Source organism: Balaenoptera ricei, chromosome 20 (assembly GCF_028023285.1).
Source record: "Balaenoptera ricei isolate mBalRic1 chromosome 20, mBalRic1.hap2, whole genome shotgun sequence".
In the NCBI taxonomy this organism is placed as follows: domain Eukaryota; kingdom Metazoa; phylum Chordata; class Mammalia; order Artiodactyla; family Balaenopteridae; genus Balaenoptera; species Balaenoptera ricei.
The window spans coordinates 52,770,581-52,784,516 of record NC_082658.1 but is presented as its reverse complement, the minus strand read 5'-3'; the positions used below and the strand labels follow the sequence as shown (position 1 = coordinate 52,784,516).

At 49.9% G+C, this 13,936-nt stretch overlaps 1 protein-coding gene across 2 annotated transcripts in view; it reads left to right on the top strand.

The window, feature by feature from the left end:
• The window catches only part of FBXO39 (F-box protein 39), a 48,424-nt gene extending 34,535 nt beyond the window's left edge, over nt 1-13,889 (top strand). The window contains exons 4-6 of one of the 2 annotated variants that reach the window (XR_009499586.1): nt 11,839-12,029; nt 13,384-13,414; nt 13,554-13,605. Coding sequence is in view for 1 of the 2 variants with exons in the window: in XM_059907555.1 (XP_059763538.1) it covers nt 13,384-13,414; nt 13,554-13,573 (51 nt within the window). In the remaining variant the exon portion in view is untranslated. Of the gene's footprint in view, nt 1-11,838; nt 12,030-13,383; nt 13,415-13,553 lie in introns of both variants that reach the window. The other variant, XM_059907555.1, reaches the window with a different exon arrangement.
• The last annotated feature ends 47 nt before the right edge of the window (nt 13,890-13,936 follow it).

Here is a 13,936-nt window from a genome sequence, read left to right as displayed (position 1 = left end):
TCTCCAGAAAGTGGGCATAGAGGGAAGCTACCTCAACATAATAAAGGCCATATATGACAAACCCACAGCAAACATCATTCTCAATGGTGAAAAACTGAAAGCATTTCCTCTAAGATCAGGAACGAGACAAGGATGTCCACTCTCACCACTATTATTCAACATAGTTTTGGAAGTCCTAGCCACGGCAATCAGAGAAGAAAAAGAAATAAAAGGAATACAAATTGGAAAAGAAGAAGTAAAACTGTCACTGTTTGCGGATGACATGATACTATACATAGAGAATCCTAAAACTGCCACCAGAAAACTGCTAGAGCTAATTAATGAATATGGTAAAGTTTCAGGATACAAAATTAATGCACAGAAATCTCTTGCATTCCTATACACTAATGATGAAAAATCTGAAAGAGAAATTATGGAAACACTCCCATTTACCATTGCAACAAAAAGAATAAAATACCTAGGAATAAACCTACCTAGGGAGACAAAAGACCTGTATGCAGAAAACTATAAGACACTGATGAAAGAAATTAAAGATGATACCAACAGATGGAGAGATATACCATGTTCTTGGATTGGAAGAATCAACATTGTGAAAATGAGTATACTACCCAAAGCAATCTACAGATTCAATGCAATCCCTATCAAATTACCAATGGCATTTTTTACTGAGCTAGAACAAATCATCTTAAAATTTGTATGGAGACACAAAAGACCCCGAATAGGCAAAGCAGTCTTGAGGCAAAAAAATGGAACTGGAGGAATCAGACTCCCTGACTTCAGACTATACTACAAAGCTACAGTAATCAAGACAATATGGTACTGGCACAAAAACAGAAACATAGATCAATGGAACAAGATAGAAAGCCCAGACATTAACCCACGCACCTATGGTCAACTAATCTATGACAAAGGAGGCAAAGATATACAATGGAGAAAAGACAGTCTCTTCAATAAGTGGTGCTGGGAAAACTGGACAGCTACATGTAAAAGAATGAAATTAGAATACTCCCTAACACCATACACAAAAATAAACTCAAAATGGATTAGAGACCTAAATATAAGACTGGACACTATAAAACTCTTAGAGGAAAACATAGGAAGAACACTCTTTGACATAAATCACAGCAAGATCTTTTTTGATCCACCTCCTAGAGTAATGGAAATAAAAACAAAAATAAACAAGTGGGACCTAATGAAACTTCAAAGCTTTTGCACAGCAAAGGAAACCATAAACAAGACGAAAAGACAACCCTCAGAATGGGAGAAAATATTTGCAAATGAATCAACGGACAAAGGATTAATCTCCAAAATATATAAACAGCTCATTCAGCTCAATATCAAAGAAACAAACACCCCAATCCAAAAATGGGCAGAAGACCTAAATAGACATTTCTCCAAAGAAGACATACAGATGGCCACGAAGCACATGAAAAGATGCTCAACATCACTAATTATTAGAGAAATGCAAATCAAAACTACAATGAGGTATCACCTCACTCCTGTTAGAATGGGCATCATCAGAAAATCTACAAACAACAAATGCTGGAGAGGGTGTGGTGAAAAGGGAACCCTCTTGCACTGTTGGTGGGAATGTAAATTGATACAGCCACTATGGAGAACAATATGGAGGTTCTTTAAAAAACTAAAAATAGAATTACCATATGACCCAGCAATCCCACTACTGGGCATATACCCAGAGAAAACCGTAATTCAAAAAGACACATGCACCCGAATGTTCATTGCAGCACTATTTACAATAGCCAGGTCATGGAAGCAACCTAAATGCCCATCAACAGACGAATGGATAAAGAAGATGTGGTACATATATACAATGGAATATTACTCAGCCATAAAAAGGAACGAAATTGAGTCATTTGTTGAGACGTGGATGGATCTAGAGACTGTCATACAGAGTGAAGTAAGTCAGAAAGAGAAAAACAAATATCGTATATTAATGCATGTATGCGGAACCTAGAAAAATGGTACAGATGAGCCAGTTTGCAGGGCAGAAGTTGAGACACAGATGTAGAGAATGGACATATGGACACCAAGGGGGGAAAACTGCGGTGGGGTGGGGATGGTGGTGTGCTGAATTGGGCGATTGGGATTGACATGTATACACTGATGTGTATAAAACTGATGCCGAATAAGAACCTGCAGTATAAAAAAACAAACAAAACAACTAATACTAAACTTTCATTGGGTTATTTGTATGGAAATATGTTAATATAAATGTTTCAGACATTACATGAAATTTCTAAAAATCTTATATTTGTATTTGTATGGAAATATGTATGGAAATATGTTAATATAAATGTTTCAGACATTACATGAAATTTCTAAAAATCATATTTGTATTTGTATGGAAATATGTATGGAAATATGTTAATATAAATGTTTCAGACATTACATGAAATTACTAAAAATCTTATATTTGTACTTGTATGGAAATATGTATGGAAATATGTTAATATAAATGTTTCAGACATTACATGAAACTTCTAAAAATCTTATATGTTCTGGTATAATGTTATAAGTAATAATCCTAGTTATTACTTTAAAATGTATATCTCAGAAATAACTAATTTTCTTGTCAACTGCATTATTATGAACTGTCATCAAATCTTTAACCGTGGTCATTTTTAAGTCTTTTGTCATTTACAGACAGTTCTGGGTGTACTCTGATGATTTTGCAAATATGTTCCTATAAAAGGGTTTCATCTTCAAGAAATACATGGAAAAGACTCTGACAAGTACAGGTTTCTGGTAACGGACTGTACTGCTGAACTGAATGAATAAGCATTTTCAGAACTCTAATGAAAAACTGATGAACTCATAAAAGTGCTAACAAAAGATCAAGACGAAAAAAAAATTAATTACATGGGACTGAGTGAACTGATGAGGATGAGTATAATTTTTGTGACTTTCTGTCTGAATTTAAAAAAAAAAAAAAAAAAAAAAAAAAATTCCACAAGGACTCAGAGGCAAAGAATATACAAATCAATTTTCACTGCAAAGTAAAGGAGCTGTTACAGTGGAGGATTACTGGACTGAATGTCAATACTATGACATAGTATGAGTGTGTTTCATGTTTGGTAATTGCAATCATTGTTGCTTTTGTTGTGGTCATCCATGTACAATGCTTGGTGTCAGTCGATTTATCTCTTGTAAAAATAAAATACAGTGTGTGTGTGAAAAAAAAAAAAAAAAAAAAAAAAAAAAGCAGTCTGCATCTCTATGATCCTTCTGAAGAAGACAAGAACCTTAGTGTCTTAGCTCCGAGTCCTACTGAAAGCAAAACTTGTGATAAAGACTCTTGCGTTTAGAAGGTTGATCTGGAAATCGTGGCAGGAAGCTGGAGAGAGAGACCGGGAGAGTGAGAGATGGAGAAAAAAACACTATGAGTGTGATACTGAGGTCTCTGCTGTGGGCAATTTGGGCTCAGTTCCAGTGGGGACCTTCTGAGGAGCCTTTAGAAAGCCTCTCAAAATTGTCCACGTGAAGAGCTAGTGGGAGAAGCATTTATCCGTCAGCTCCCATGCCCCCTGGTTGAGGGCCGCCTCTGGAGGCGTTAACTCCAGAAGTCCTGGAGCAAAAACTGAGCCTGTCATCCAGAGCCCCCCGGGAAGAGTTGGTTGCAGCTTTAGCTGAAATCAGAGGAGAGGCAGGGAGGATGTGAGTTAGGACACCAGCAGCATCTGATACATGGAAATCTTTTTTTTTTTTTTAATTGAAGTATTGTTTATTTACAATGGTGTGTTAGTTTCAGGTGCACAGCAAAGTGATTCAGTTGTGTATATATATAAATTTTCAGATTATTTTCCCTTATAGATTATTACAAAATATTGAGTATGGTTCCCTGTGCTATATAGTAGGTCCTTGTTGGTTATCTATTTTATGTTTAGTAGCATGTATATGTTAATCCCAACCTCCTAATTTATCCCTTCCCCACCTTTCCCCTTTGGTAACCATAAGTTTGTTTTCTGTGTCTGTGGGTCTATTTCTGTTTTGTAAATAAGTTCATTTGGGATATATGATACTCATGACTGCTCTCCATACTCTTCCCTTCCAACTCCCATGTTCTTGTGATCTGAAATTTTAGGACCAGAAACTAAACATAATAACATTAATGATAGTTATTTAGATTTGCCAGTATATTTAGCTGATTTATTTGCTCACTTTTTCTTATTCCAACCCACTGCTTCTTTCCAAGTTCATTTTTCCTTTTAAGTGATGTCTGAAAATGTACTTAATCTGCCATTACTCTTAAACGATAGTATTGCCGTGTTCACAACTCTAGGTTCACCTTTGTTATCCTTTACTCCTTTGAAAATATTTTATCGTCTTCTGGCTTCTAGTACTGTTGATGAAGACTCTGATGTCATATTCTTATTCCTTGTTTTCTGGTACTAGGATTTTTTTGTCTTGATCCTTGATGTTCTGAAGTTTTACTCAAATGTGAAACTAGTATAGATTTTTTTGTTTTTTGTTCACTGTGCTTAGGATGTGCTAAGATTTTTCCCAGTCTAAGGATTTATGGATTTTTTTTTTTTTTTTTCATTTCTGGAAAATCCTCAGCCATGACCTCTTTAGCAATTCTCTCCATCACTCTTTCTATATATCTGTTCCGGATACATCTGTTTCTATTCTCCTCGTGTCTAATTTTTTTCTTTCATATTTTCCATCTCTTGATCTCTTAGTCATATGTTCTTGGAGATTTCCTCAACTCGAACTTCTAATTCATTATGTCTCTCTCCAGCTCTATTCAGTTAAGATATTCAGCTCACCTTTTCAGTTTTTTATTATCTGTAATTTTAATGTCCCATGTTTGTAATGGATTCTGTCATCTGTCCTACTCTTATTTCACGACCTCCTTTTGTTGTTTTGTGGTTGCTGTTCCTTTGGTTTCTTTGAGGACCTTAAAGATACCTACTTTAAAGGCTTTGCAAACTGCTCTAAAACTTTGTTTTCCCAGCTATCAGTTCTTCCATTTGCCAAGTTTGTTGGCTTCCTCAGTGCTCTGTGATTCTTGGTTGTGAGGTTATCTGGAGGTTCTGCAAAACCCAAGGCCATCTGCTAGTGGCCTCAGCTTGGTCTGTATCTGGCTGGGCTCCAGACCAGGGTTTTCTCAGAAGTGTCCGCTGTGGGCCTCCAACCTCATGTGGATGACACATTTCTGGGACAGTCCCTTTAAGCCTAGTGGCTCTGCTGAGGGCCCAACCACAGGTATGTGGCTTTGGTTTTTGCCACGACCTTGAAGGGTGGACAGAGCTGCTCTGGTTTATCATCACAACTGTCACCACAGATCCTGACACCAGCCAGGCTCAGGTCCCAGCCTGGCTTAGCGTTTACACCATGGCCCACACCCTGCAAGTTCAGCCCTGCTCTCTTCCCAGCCCCTGGGGACTGCCAGCTTCAGCCCCTTCTCTCCCTGCGGCCTCCTGTCTTCTTTCTTTTACCGAGTAGTCTCCGTTTCTTGTCTACAGACACGTCCCCCTCATTAATTTTTAACAATCTCACGTCTACGTGTCTGGAGCAGAAGGAGATGGTTTCAACCGTCTTCAACCAGAAGCAACCCGACTTCTCCACATGTCATACAGCTGCTGTTAATGACATGTGGTTCCACAAGCAGATCTGTAGAAATGCACACACCCAGAGCTGTATGTTTTTCCTGTACTTGAATTAACAACTACTCACATCAAGATTGTTTGGACCTGCTGGTGACCAGGGTCTGGCTCAGCCTGGGGCAACAGGATAAAGGTGAAAGCAACATGTAATTTTTTTTGAGAGTCAAGTTTGAAGCATGCATGCATATTTATTAATTTTATTAATTTTATGTAACAGATAGGTAGACAGACAGATAGATAGGGTGCTTACTATGTGCCAGACATAGGGCGTTTGTTTGTAAGGGCCTTACAGACATGAATTAATTTAATGCTTATTAACAATCCCAGGACACAGATACTATTATTATAATCCCCATTTTACAGATAAGAAAACTGAGGTCCAAAGATGAGTGAGCCATGACTGAGATGCAGAGTCCTGTGCTCTGAGCCACTCCCCTATGCTGTGTGTGTGTGTGTGTAACACCAGCTTGCACATGGGAGTGGGGACTATGAAGTCCCCACTGTGGCTGTGGTATGACTTTCCACAGCTAGGCGTGGAATGAGGAAGAAGGACAGAGGAGTGGCAGACTCAGGGATATGGCCCACTGACACGGACCTCCCGCCCCAGACCAGCTCTGCCCACTTCTTCTCTGTCTGCTCATGTGGCCATGGGGCTGACCTAGGTCTGGCTCAGACACAGCAGCTGAGGGTACCAGAGAGGCCTAGCTGCAGCAGGGGCACTGGGTTCTGTTCTCTCCCATCCTCTCCCAGCCCAGTCCCAGCAGCAGGAAAAATCTGTTCACTGCAGACCGAAGGGCTAACACACCACTCCATAGTTCCACTTCATGTCCAAGGAACAGAGAGATGGAAAAAAACACAGGAGTAAGGACTGAGGGCAGAACAAAAAATACAGAGAAACACAGAAATACGGAGAGTCTAGACAGAAAGGTGCAAAGACAGAAACAGACGCAGATGCTGGGAGACAGAGAAACATACACCTGGAGGGTGTCTGAGATGGGAGCTGCTGGGAGATGGGGTGGGGATGAGTCAGAACTGATGTGTGTGGAAGGGTGGCAGTACAGGGAGCCGAGCCCCTGAGGCCCTGAGGGGCTTGGGGTCCTTGGGGATTCTGGAACAGAAGGGCCTAGAGCCAGGGGTTCCCGACCTACCGGTGTGGCCCTTCATCCGAGAGTGGGGCTGGGGCTGGAGTAGGTGTGCAGAAGCGTTTCCAGCCTCCTCCCTGGGCTGCTGACCTGGTGTCTGCGGAGCTGGGGACAAATGCCCTGCCTCTCAGTGTCCTCCTCCTGAACAGCACCAGCTGGTGCAACCCCCCACCCCGGGCCAGTGTCAGGTTCCAGGCTGTTCCCTGGGGGAACTTTGATCTGGAAAGAATGAGAATGACCGAGCTGGCTGCTGCCCAGGGCTGAGCAGTGTCACTGAGACCTGGCCTGGGCTGTCCCTGTCACCTTCCTGCCCACTGGGACACCAGGCAGTCCCTCCAGGGCTCAGGAGACACAGAAGGGATCTTTCCTGCTTTCCTTCCCCGCTGGTTCTCTCCATCTCCATTTGCTGTTCCATCACTAGTTCCTGTGCTCATGTATCCAGTGGCCCTCCCTGTCACTCACTCATTCAACAGGCCTTGGCTGTGGAGCTGCGGGCTGGGCGATGGGGCAGAGGGCTGAGTGAGGTGGGGCGCTGCCCTTTCAGGAGCCCCAAACCGAGATCACTGCTCAAGAGAGACACAAGCCACACATTGGAGGAGGGAGCCAGGGCGGGAGAGGAGGGATGTATTCCAGTGGACAGGGTGGGGCGGGAAGGGGAGACGGGGAGTGCTGCAGGCTTCATCAGGGATGGCTTCCCAGAGGAAGTGGCGTTTAAACTGGGCTCTGAAGGTCTAAAGAAGGAGCGGGGAGGTTGTCAGACAGGATGACAAGTGGAAAGGATGCTTCAGGCAGCGGGACCAGTGCAGCCACAATGGCAGAAATGTGAGAGTTTGTGCATTTTGCTGGGAGGGCCTTGAATGGCACCCTAAGCCATTCACTTGTTGGTGGAGCAGATCCATGGGTCAGAGGGACAGTTTTGTTAGAGAAAGGAGACTCTGGGGGCTTCCAAGGGAGGTGGCAGCCTGGTGGGCCCTCGTGTTGGCCTCCGCACTCCAGGCCTTCCCAAGGATGGGCTCGTGCCCTTGTACACCTCGCTTATCCGCCCCAGCCCCAAGGAGTCTCCAGGACACTTCTGAGGAAGCCCAGCTTGTCTGTGGACTGCAAAGGGCTCCAGAGGGGCCCTGGCCCAGGTCCTAGCCCAGCCTCCTGCCGTGGCCTGGCCTCCCCAGCGCCCCTGCTCGCTCTGAGTGACATGGCCTTTTGCTGGGCTGAAAGCGGACCCTGCCCAGCCTGGGGAAGGCCCAGCGAGCTCTAGCCGTGGAGCTCTGGCTCCCCTTCTCCTGGAGGCCACTGAGCCAGGCCCTATAAATAGCCCGGGGAGGGGGAGGGGTAGGAGGAGCGGGCCAGGCAGCGGGGGAGGGGGCAGGCTTTGGGCGGGCAGTTGTGGAGACGCGGGGAGAAGGGAGAAGAAGCCCAGAGTTCGAGGCCCGGTCCTGTCCCTGACAACGACTGCTCGCCCCTCTGGGCCTCAGGGTCCTCTGGGCCGGGGCAGCCAGCCTGGCCGAGCACAGAGCGTGCACAGGCAGGGACCGTTGTTCTAAGCGGACAGGAGAGACCCCTCCTCCTTCCTGGGTGGCTTTTCAGAGGCTCAAGGGGCAGGATATTAGCTGTGACGGGCCCCAGGCTGGGCCTGTCCTGCCCCACGGACCACTTCCCCAGTCCCCGGTGGTGCAGGACAAGCTATGGTGCGGTGCCAGCTCTTCCAGGACCTCGGTTTCCCCTCTTGGCGCTGCAGATCCCAGGGTGGGGGCAGGGAGCTGGGGTGAGTCAGCGGAGACCTTTCCGGGCCCTGAGGGGGAGGCTCCTGGAAATGGAAAATGTGAGCCCACAGCCTTATCTGGGCTGGAAGCAGCTGTCTCCACCCCACACCCTCTGCAGCCCCTGCTTTTGCCCGGAAGAGGCAGGCGCCTCCACCCAGGCTTGTGTGCTGTTTTTTCTTTTCTCTCTGTGTAGCCTGGCTCTCAACAGAGACCCGTGGGAGATGCTCCTCTGCTGGGACCAAGAGGGCCCCGTGCTGGTCCAGGAGGGCGGGAAGCTCCACCCTTTTACCCCCTTCCCCCATCAAGACCACCCTTAGAATCTTATATGCGAGTCTCTGCCGAGCACCCAGGACCCATACCTTCTAGAGACAGATTTCCAGGTCTGGTTAAAGCAGCAGCCAGAAATGGGGCACCTGACACGGGTGAGCAAACTCACACGATATACACACAAACATCTGATATACGTGAGCATATGTAGACACTCGACCTACACATACAGGCATGCACGCATCCTGCGTTGACACATGAACCGCAGGCATGCATACATGTGTGTCTAGAAACACATTCACCACTTATGAGCAAACGCATAAAAATCCCTCCTAGAACCACGGGTGCTTGAAAATGTGCCCACGCCACATACACGTGCAGGTGAGTGTGCAGGTACTGTAGACTCTGTACCTTCCACATCTTCCCTCTACACCAACGCACCCACACAGGTATTGTACACGCAAGCCTGATACGTGCACAGACGCATCCTCAGATACACGGGAGAAAGAGGAACATTACAAATTTACACATGTGTCTGGCAGCGTGTCCCTGGGATGGGGTTTAAAGGAGGGTTTGGTAGAGGGGAGTTGGAGTGACCCAGGGGGCAGAGGTCTCTTCTGTCCTCCCTCCCAGGGGCCTCAGTTTCCAGGATCGGCCCCAGTGGCTCCGATTCAGGCAGGCAGAGCTGTGGGGCAGGGGGCAGAGCCTCTGTGCCCCTCTCCTGGGTCCTGGCTGGAGATGAGGCCCGGGGGCCCCAAGACTGGCCCACCCTGGGCTCCTGCACAGCCTCTACCACGCTCCTGCTTCCCTGCTTAGCACTCCACTTGGCTCCTGAACCCAGCAACCCGTCAGGAAAAGATAAACGCAAGCCCTGTGTCCACACCCCTATGGATCTCATAACAAGGCAATGGTTTCCAGGGCAGAGGCTGGATTTCAGGATTTGGGAGGAGGAGCCGGGGATGGTATGTTTGCCAGGAGGGAGGGGTCCAGTCCTGGAGTGTATTTCTCCGTTGAGTCCTTGTCAGCCTCCTGCCTGTGGGTGCCTGCAGCTGGGCACCCTGAGGAGTGTGGTATGGCTGCCTTCACACACCTTCCCAGTTACAAAGCCAGACTGCCAGGCCCCTTAGCCCGTCCCAGCAGGCTGAGGGCTACATGGAGGCCATGGCAGGGCCAGTCGGGGTCTGGCAGATAATGGGTCTGGCCTGCCCCATGACTTTCCAACCTGAGCCCTTCCTGGCAGAGGGGCTTGGGGGGGTGAGGTGACCAGTGAGGTCGGCAGCTGCCTTTGACTCAGGGCAAAGGCTGATGTGACCTTGGAGACAGGCCCTGTGTAGTACCCGTGAGCCCCCTCTAATGCATCCTCTCTGTGACCCATCTTACTGAGCCCATCCATCCGTTAGTTCTGTTGGTTCCACTGGCCCTCCAATGAGTCCCCTCTCCCAGGCATTCAATTACACAGTGTTTATGGGGTACTTTCTAAAGCCAGTTGCCTCTCCAGCTGTGGCAATGGTTGTGCAGCAGAGACAGCCCCTGCTCTCTGAGGATGCGCCCCAACACGTGCACGCAAGCGTGTGTGCGTGCCTCGCCCGTGCACGGGGACCAGGGTGCAGGGGGTGAGGGGCGGTCCCAGGTAGGTGGGCCCAGGACTGCAGAGGACTGCACCAGCCCACTTCTTAAGTCCTTTCCCCTCCCCGTAAGCCCTACGTGTGTCCTCAGAACCTCAGGAGTCTGGGGAGCGGCTGGGACCTTCAGGGCTGAGGGCTGGAGGCGGGTGGGTGTATGGAGAGGGGCTGGACTGAAGGTGGAGGAGTGGGAGTCATCAGTATGGGTGTGTGTGGGCGGTGACACCACCCAGAAAGGGTCTGCGGGTGAAAGGGGGACAGGCCCAGCTCAGAGCCCTGGGGACCACAGTTAAGGGATGAGTGAAAGCACAGTCACTCAGGAAGGTCACTGGGGAGGAGAAGCGGAGGAGGCAGGAGGGATGGGAGGAGGGACGGTCCTCAGGGGCTCCTGCCAGAGGGCCGTGAGGGTGGTTCTGGAGAGCTCCGAGGAGCAATTCCAGGGGATTGGAGCCTCTGGGCGACCCGGGAGCTGGAGGAGCTGCCCGGACTTGGCCGGATTCAACTCTTGCCCCCAAGGGATGCTGGGAGCAGAGCCAGGGCCCTGGGTTCCAGTCCTGTGTTTGCATACCTTGCTGTGTGACCTGGGGCCTGTCCCTGTCCCTCCTGGGGCCTCAATTTCCCCATCTTAGGTCCCTGACTTTGTGGTTTTGGCTTGGCTGGGATTTGATTTCAGGAGGTGACTGGCAGGGGACACAGGAAGGCTTGTCCCGAATCCCGCCCCCAGCCCAGCACCAGAGCGGATCAAGCGACCAGCAGACGGTGGACGGGTTGGAACCAGGGGAGGGGGAGCTGGAAGGGCAGGTGCCAAAGACCCCAGGACTTGGCAGGAGGTCGTCCTTGCTAGCCTGCTGACATCAGGGCTGGTGAATGTGGAGGGAGTCTGGTACTGGGCAGGAGCTGAGCCGGGGGAGGGTGAGAGGAGGGGCCTTGAGGGGGCAGCGGAGAGGAGCCCCTGGGGCCTGGGGTGAGCATCAGCCTCTGAGCCGAACTGGCAAGGAGCCAGCTCTTGGATGGTGCTGGTCTTCAGTGCCCCCCTCCCCACCCCAGAATCACCCCCTCCTCCCTCCCTTCTTCTCTCCCTGCCCCTCTGCCCCTCTTCCTCCCACTCCTGCTTCATCTCTCCTCTCCTAGGCTCACCTCCAGCTACTGACTCAGTGGTCTCTTTTTTTTTTTTTTTTTAATCAGTCATCAGTTTTATACACATCAGTGTACACATGTCAATCCCAATCGCCCAATTCAGCACACCACCATCCCCACCCCACCGCGGTTTTCCCCCCTTGGTGTCCATACGTTTGTTCTCTACATCTGTGTCTCAACTTCTGCCCTGCAAACCGGTTCATCTGTACCATTTTTCTAGGTTCCACATACATGCATTAATATACGATATTTGTTTTTGTTTTTCTCTTTCTGACTGACTCAGTGGTCTTACTGCTGAGGGAGAGGATCCAAGGGAGATGGTTTGCTTCTTGTACTGTCTGCCCAGAACCCACCGTGAGCCCCGTCTCTGCCCTTGACAGAGTTCCTACTGCAGCCGCAGATGGAGCCCTGCCCAGCCCCCAAGCAGCCCCACCCAGATGTTGTCACAGTGGATCAGGAGATAACCCGGCTGAGGTGGGAGAGTGTGGATGGATCCTGGGCAGCCAATCTCTAGATTCTATCACCCATTAGGGTTCCCGCTCTAGAGACCTGGCCAGCCTTCCTTCTCCTGGAGGCTGGGAGAGAAGGCTGGACCCCTGCCCCCCCACCCCCTCACCTATGCTGCCGGTCCAGGCACAGGCCCAAATGCACATCCACTGTAGGGCCAGGGACCAAGCTGTCCAGCCCCTCCCAGACTTCCCCACCTGGTCCTTCCTCAGGTCCTGCAAACGAAGAGGCTGGGCTTTTCTGGCTGAGAGCTGGGTCTCTGAACTCCAGGCTCCCGGGCTCAGACCTGGAGGGGCTCTGAGTGTGACTCGGGGCAGAAGCTGCAGCAGCAGCCTCTCTCCTAGTCTCTATCAAAGATTCTACCCCGAGAAAGAATGCAGGGAGAAATTTGGCTCACCCTGTCCACACAGCTACTTGGAACACACACACACACACACACACACACACACACACACACACACCATGAACGCCTTTTGGCACTTGACTTTCTCATGAAATAATTGCTGGAAGGCTCCTTGGATTAGGTAACCCAGCGTTCCTTCCTGTCCCCACGGTGGAGGGGGGAAAGGGGGAACCAGCGTTCAGCATCTGTTAGGCTGATCCAGTTCCTTTGGGGCAGAGCAGGCCAGTCCAGGAGGTCTGTGGCTGCAAACATCTTTGGAAGCCTAGTGTGATGGGAACAAGCCTTTCGGACCTATCGTTCCCCAGTCATCTGGCTGTGCCTGCCCAGCCACCGGGCCTCCTCCAGGTGGGCCATGCCTGGGAAGGAGAAGGCTAATCAGGAAAGATTTTTTTTGCACAAAGAAGGATGGGATGTTCCCATTTTTATTTTAAATCAATTTTACAATATATGTGGGAACATACAACATCTTTGTCCATCATCCTACAACTCTGAAGCAACAGCTGTTTTCACTCCTCCCTTTCTTGGGACGGTTGAGGGGTGGGGGGTATGGAAGGGAGGAATATCTGGGTTCAGGCATGAAAGGAGTGTTGAGAGGGAGTCGAGGTGGGAGCCCCGGCCTGTGGATAGAGGCCAGGGACCAAGGCTCTGATGGAGGGAGGGGGTGATTAATCCCAAGGTCGCCGATACTAGGATTTGGAGATTGGGCCCTAAGTACGCTCTCTCCTCTGTCTCTAACCTCAGTCACTCATGGATCCCCTAACAGGGGCCCCTCAGTGAGCTCCGAGACCCTATGACCACCGGCAATAAGGATGCAAAGATCTTGCTACACAGAGTGGGTCTGGGAGGGGAGAGCACATAATTGCAGAGTCAGGGAGGGACCTCACCACCTGTCTCCTTCTCCCTTGGGTCTTATAACAGGTGCAAGAAATTCCAGGCAAAGATCCCACAGGTGAGTATGTGTTTGTGAGGGCCGTGTGCACGGCGTAGAGTGGGCAGTGACGGGCACAGGGTGAGGGTCGGGGTTGTGGGAATTACTGCTGCGGCTCTCAGGTCTCCCTGAGCAGTGAGGGGGTCCCTACCCCCAGTAGGACCTGGTCCCTGCGAGTGAGAGCCCCGAGGGAACGCATAACCCACGTCCGCGGTCTCCGAGGTCAAGTCCACTTGGGGATCGAGGCCTTCTTCAGGTGGCCCGCAGCCCCTCCCCCAGGCCGCACGCCGCTCCTCCAGGGTCAAGGGGGGCTCGGCCTCCGCACTCCCTGTGCAGCTCCGCACCGCGGAAGAGGAGAGGCGGAGTGAGCTCGTCTCCTCCGGCGCCACCGGGGAACCTCCCCGCCCCCACTTCACTGCATCCCTCGGGTCGACGGGACAGGGGCTGTCCCCCCGAGCCGCCTGGCCCCGCCCCCGAGGCCCCGCCCCCGAGGCCCCGCCCCCGCACGGCGCCCAGTCCCCCGGCTCGCGGGGCCCGCCCCGC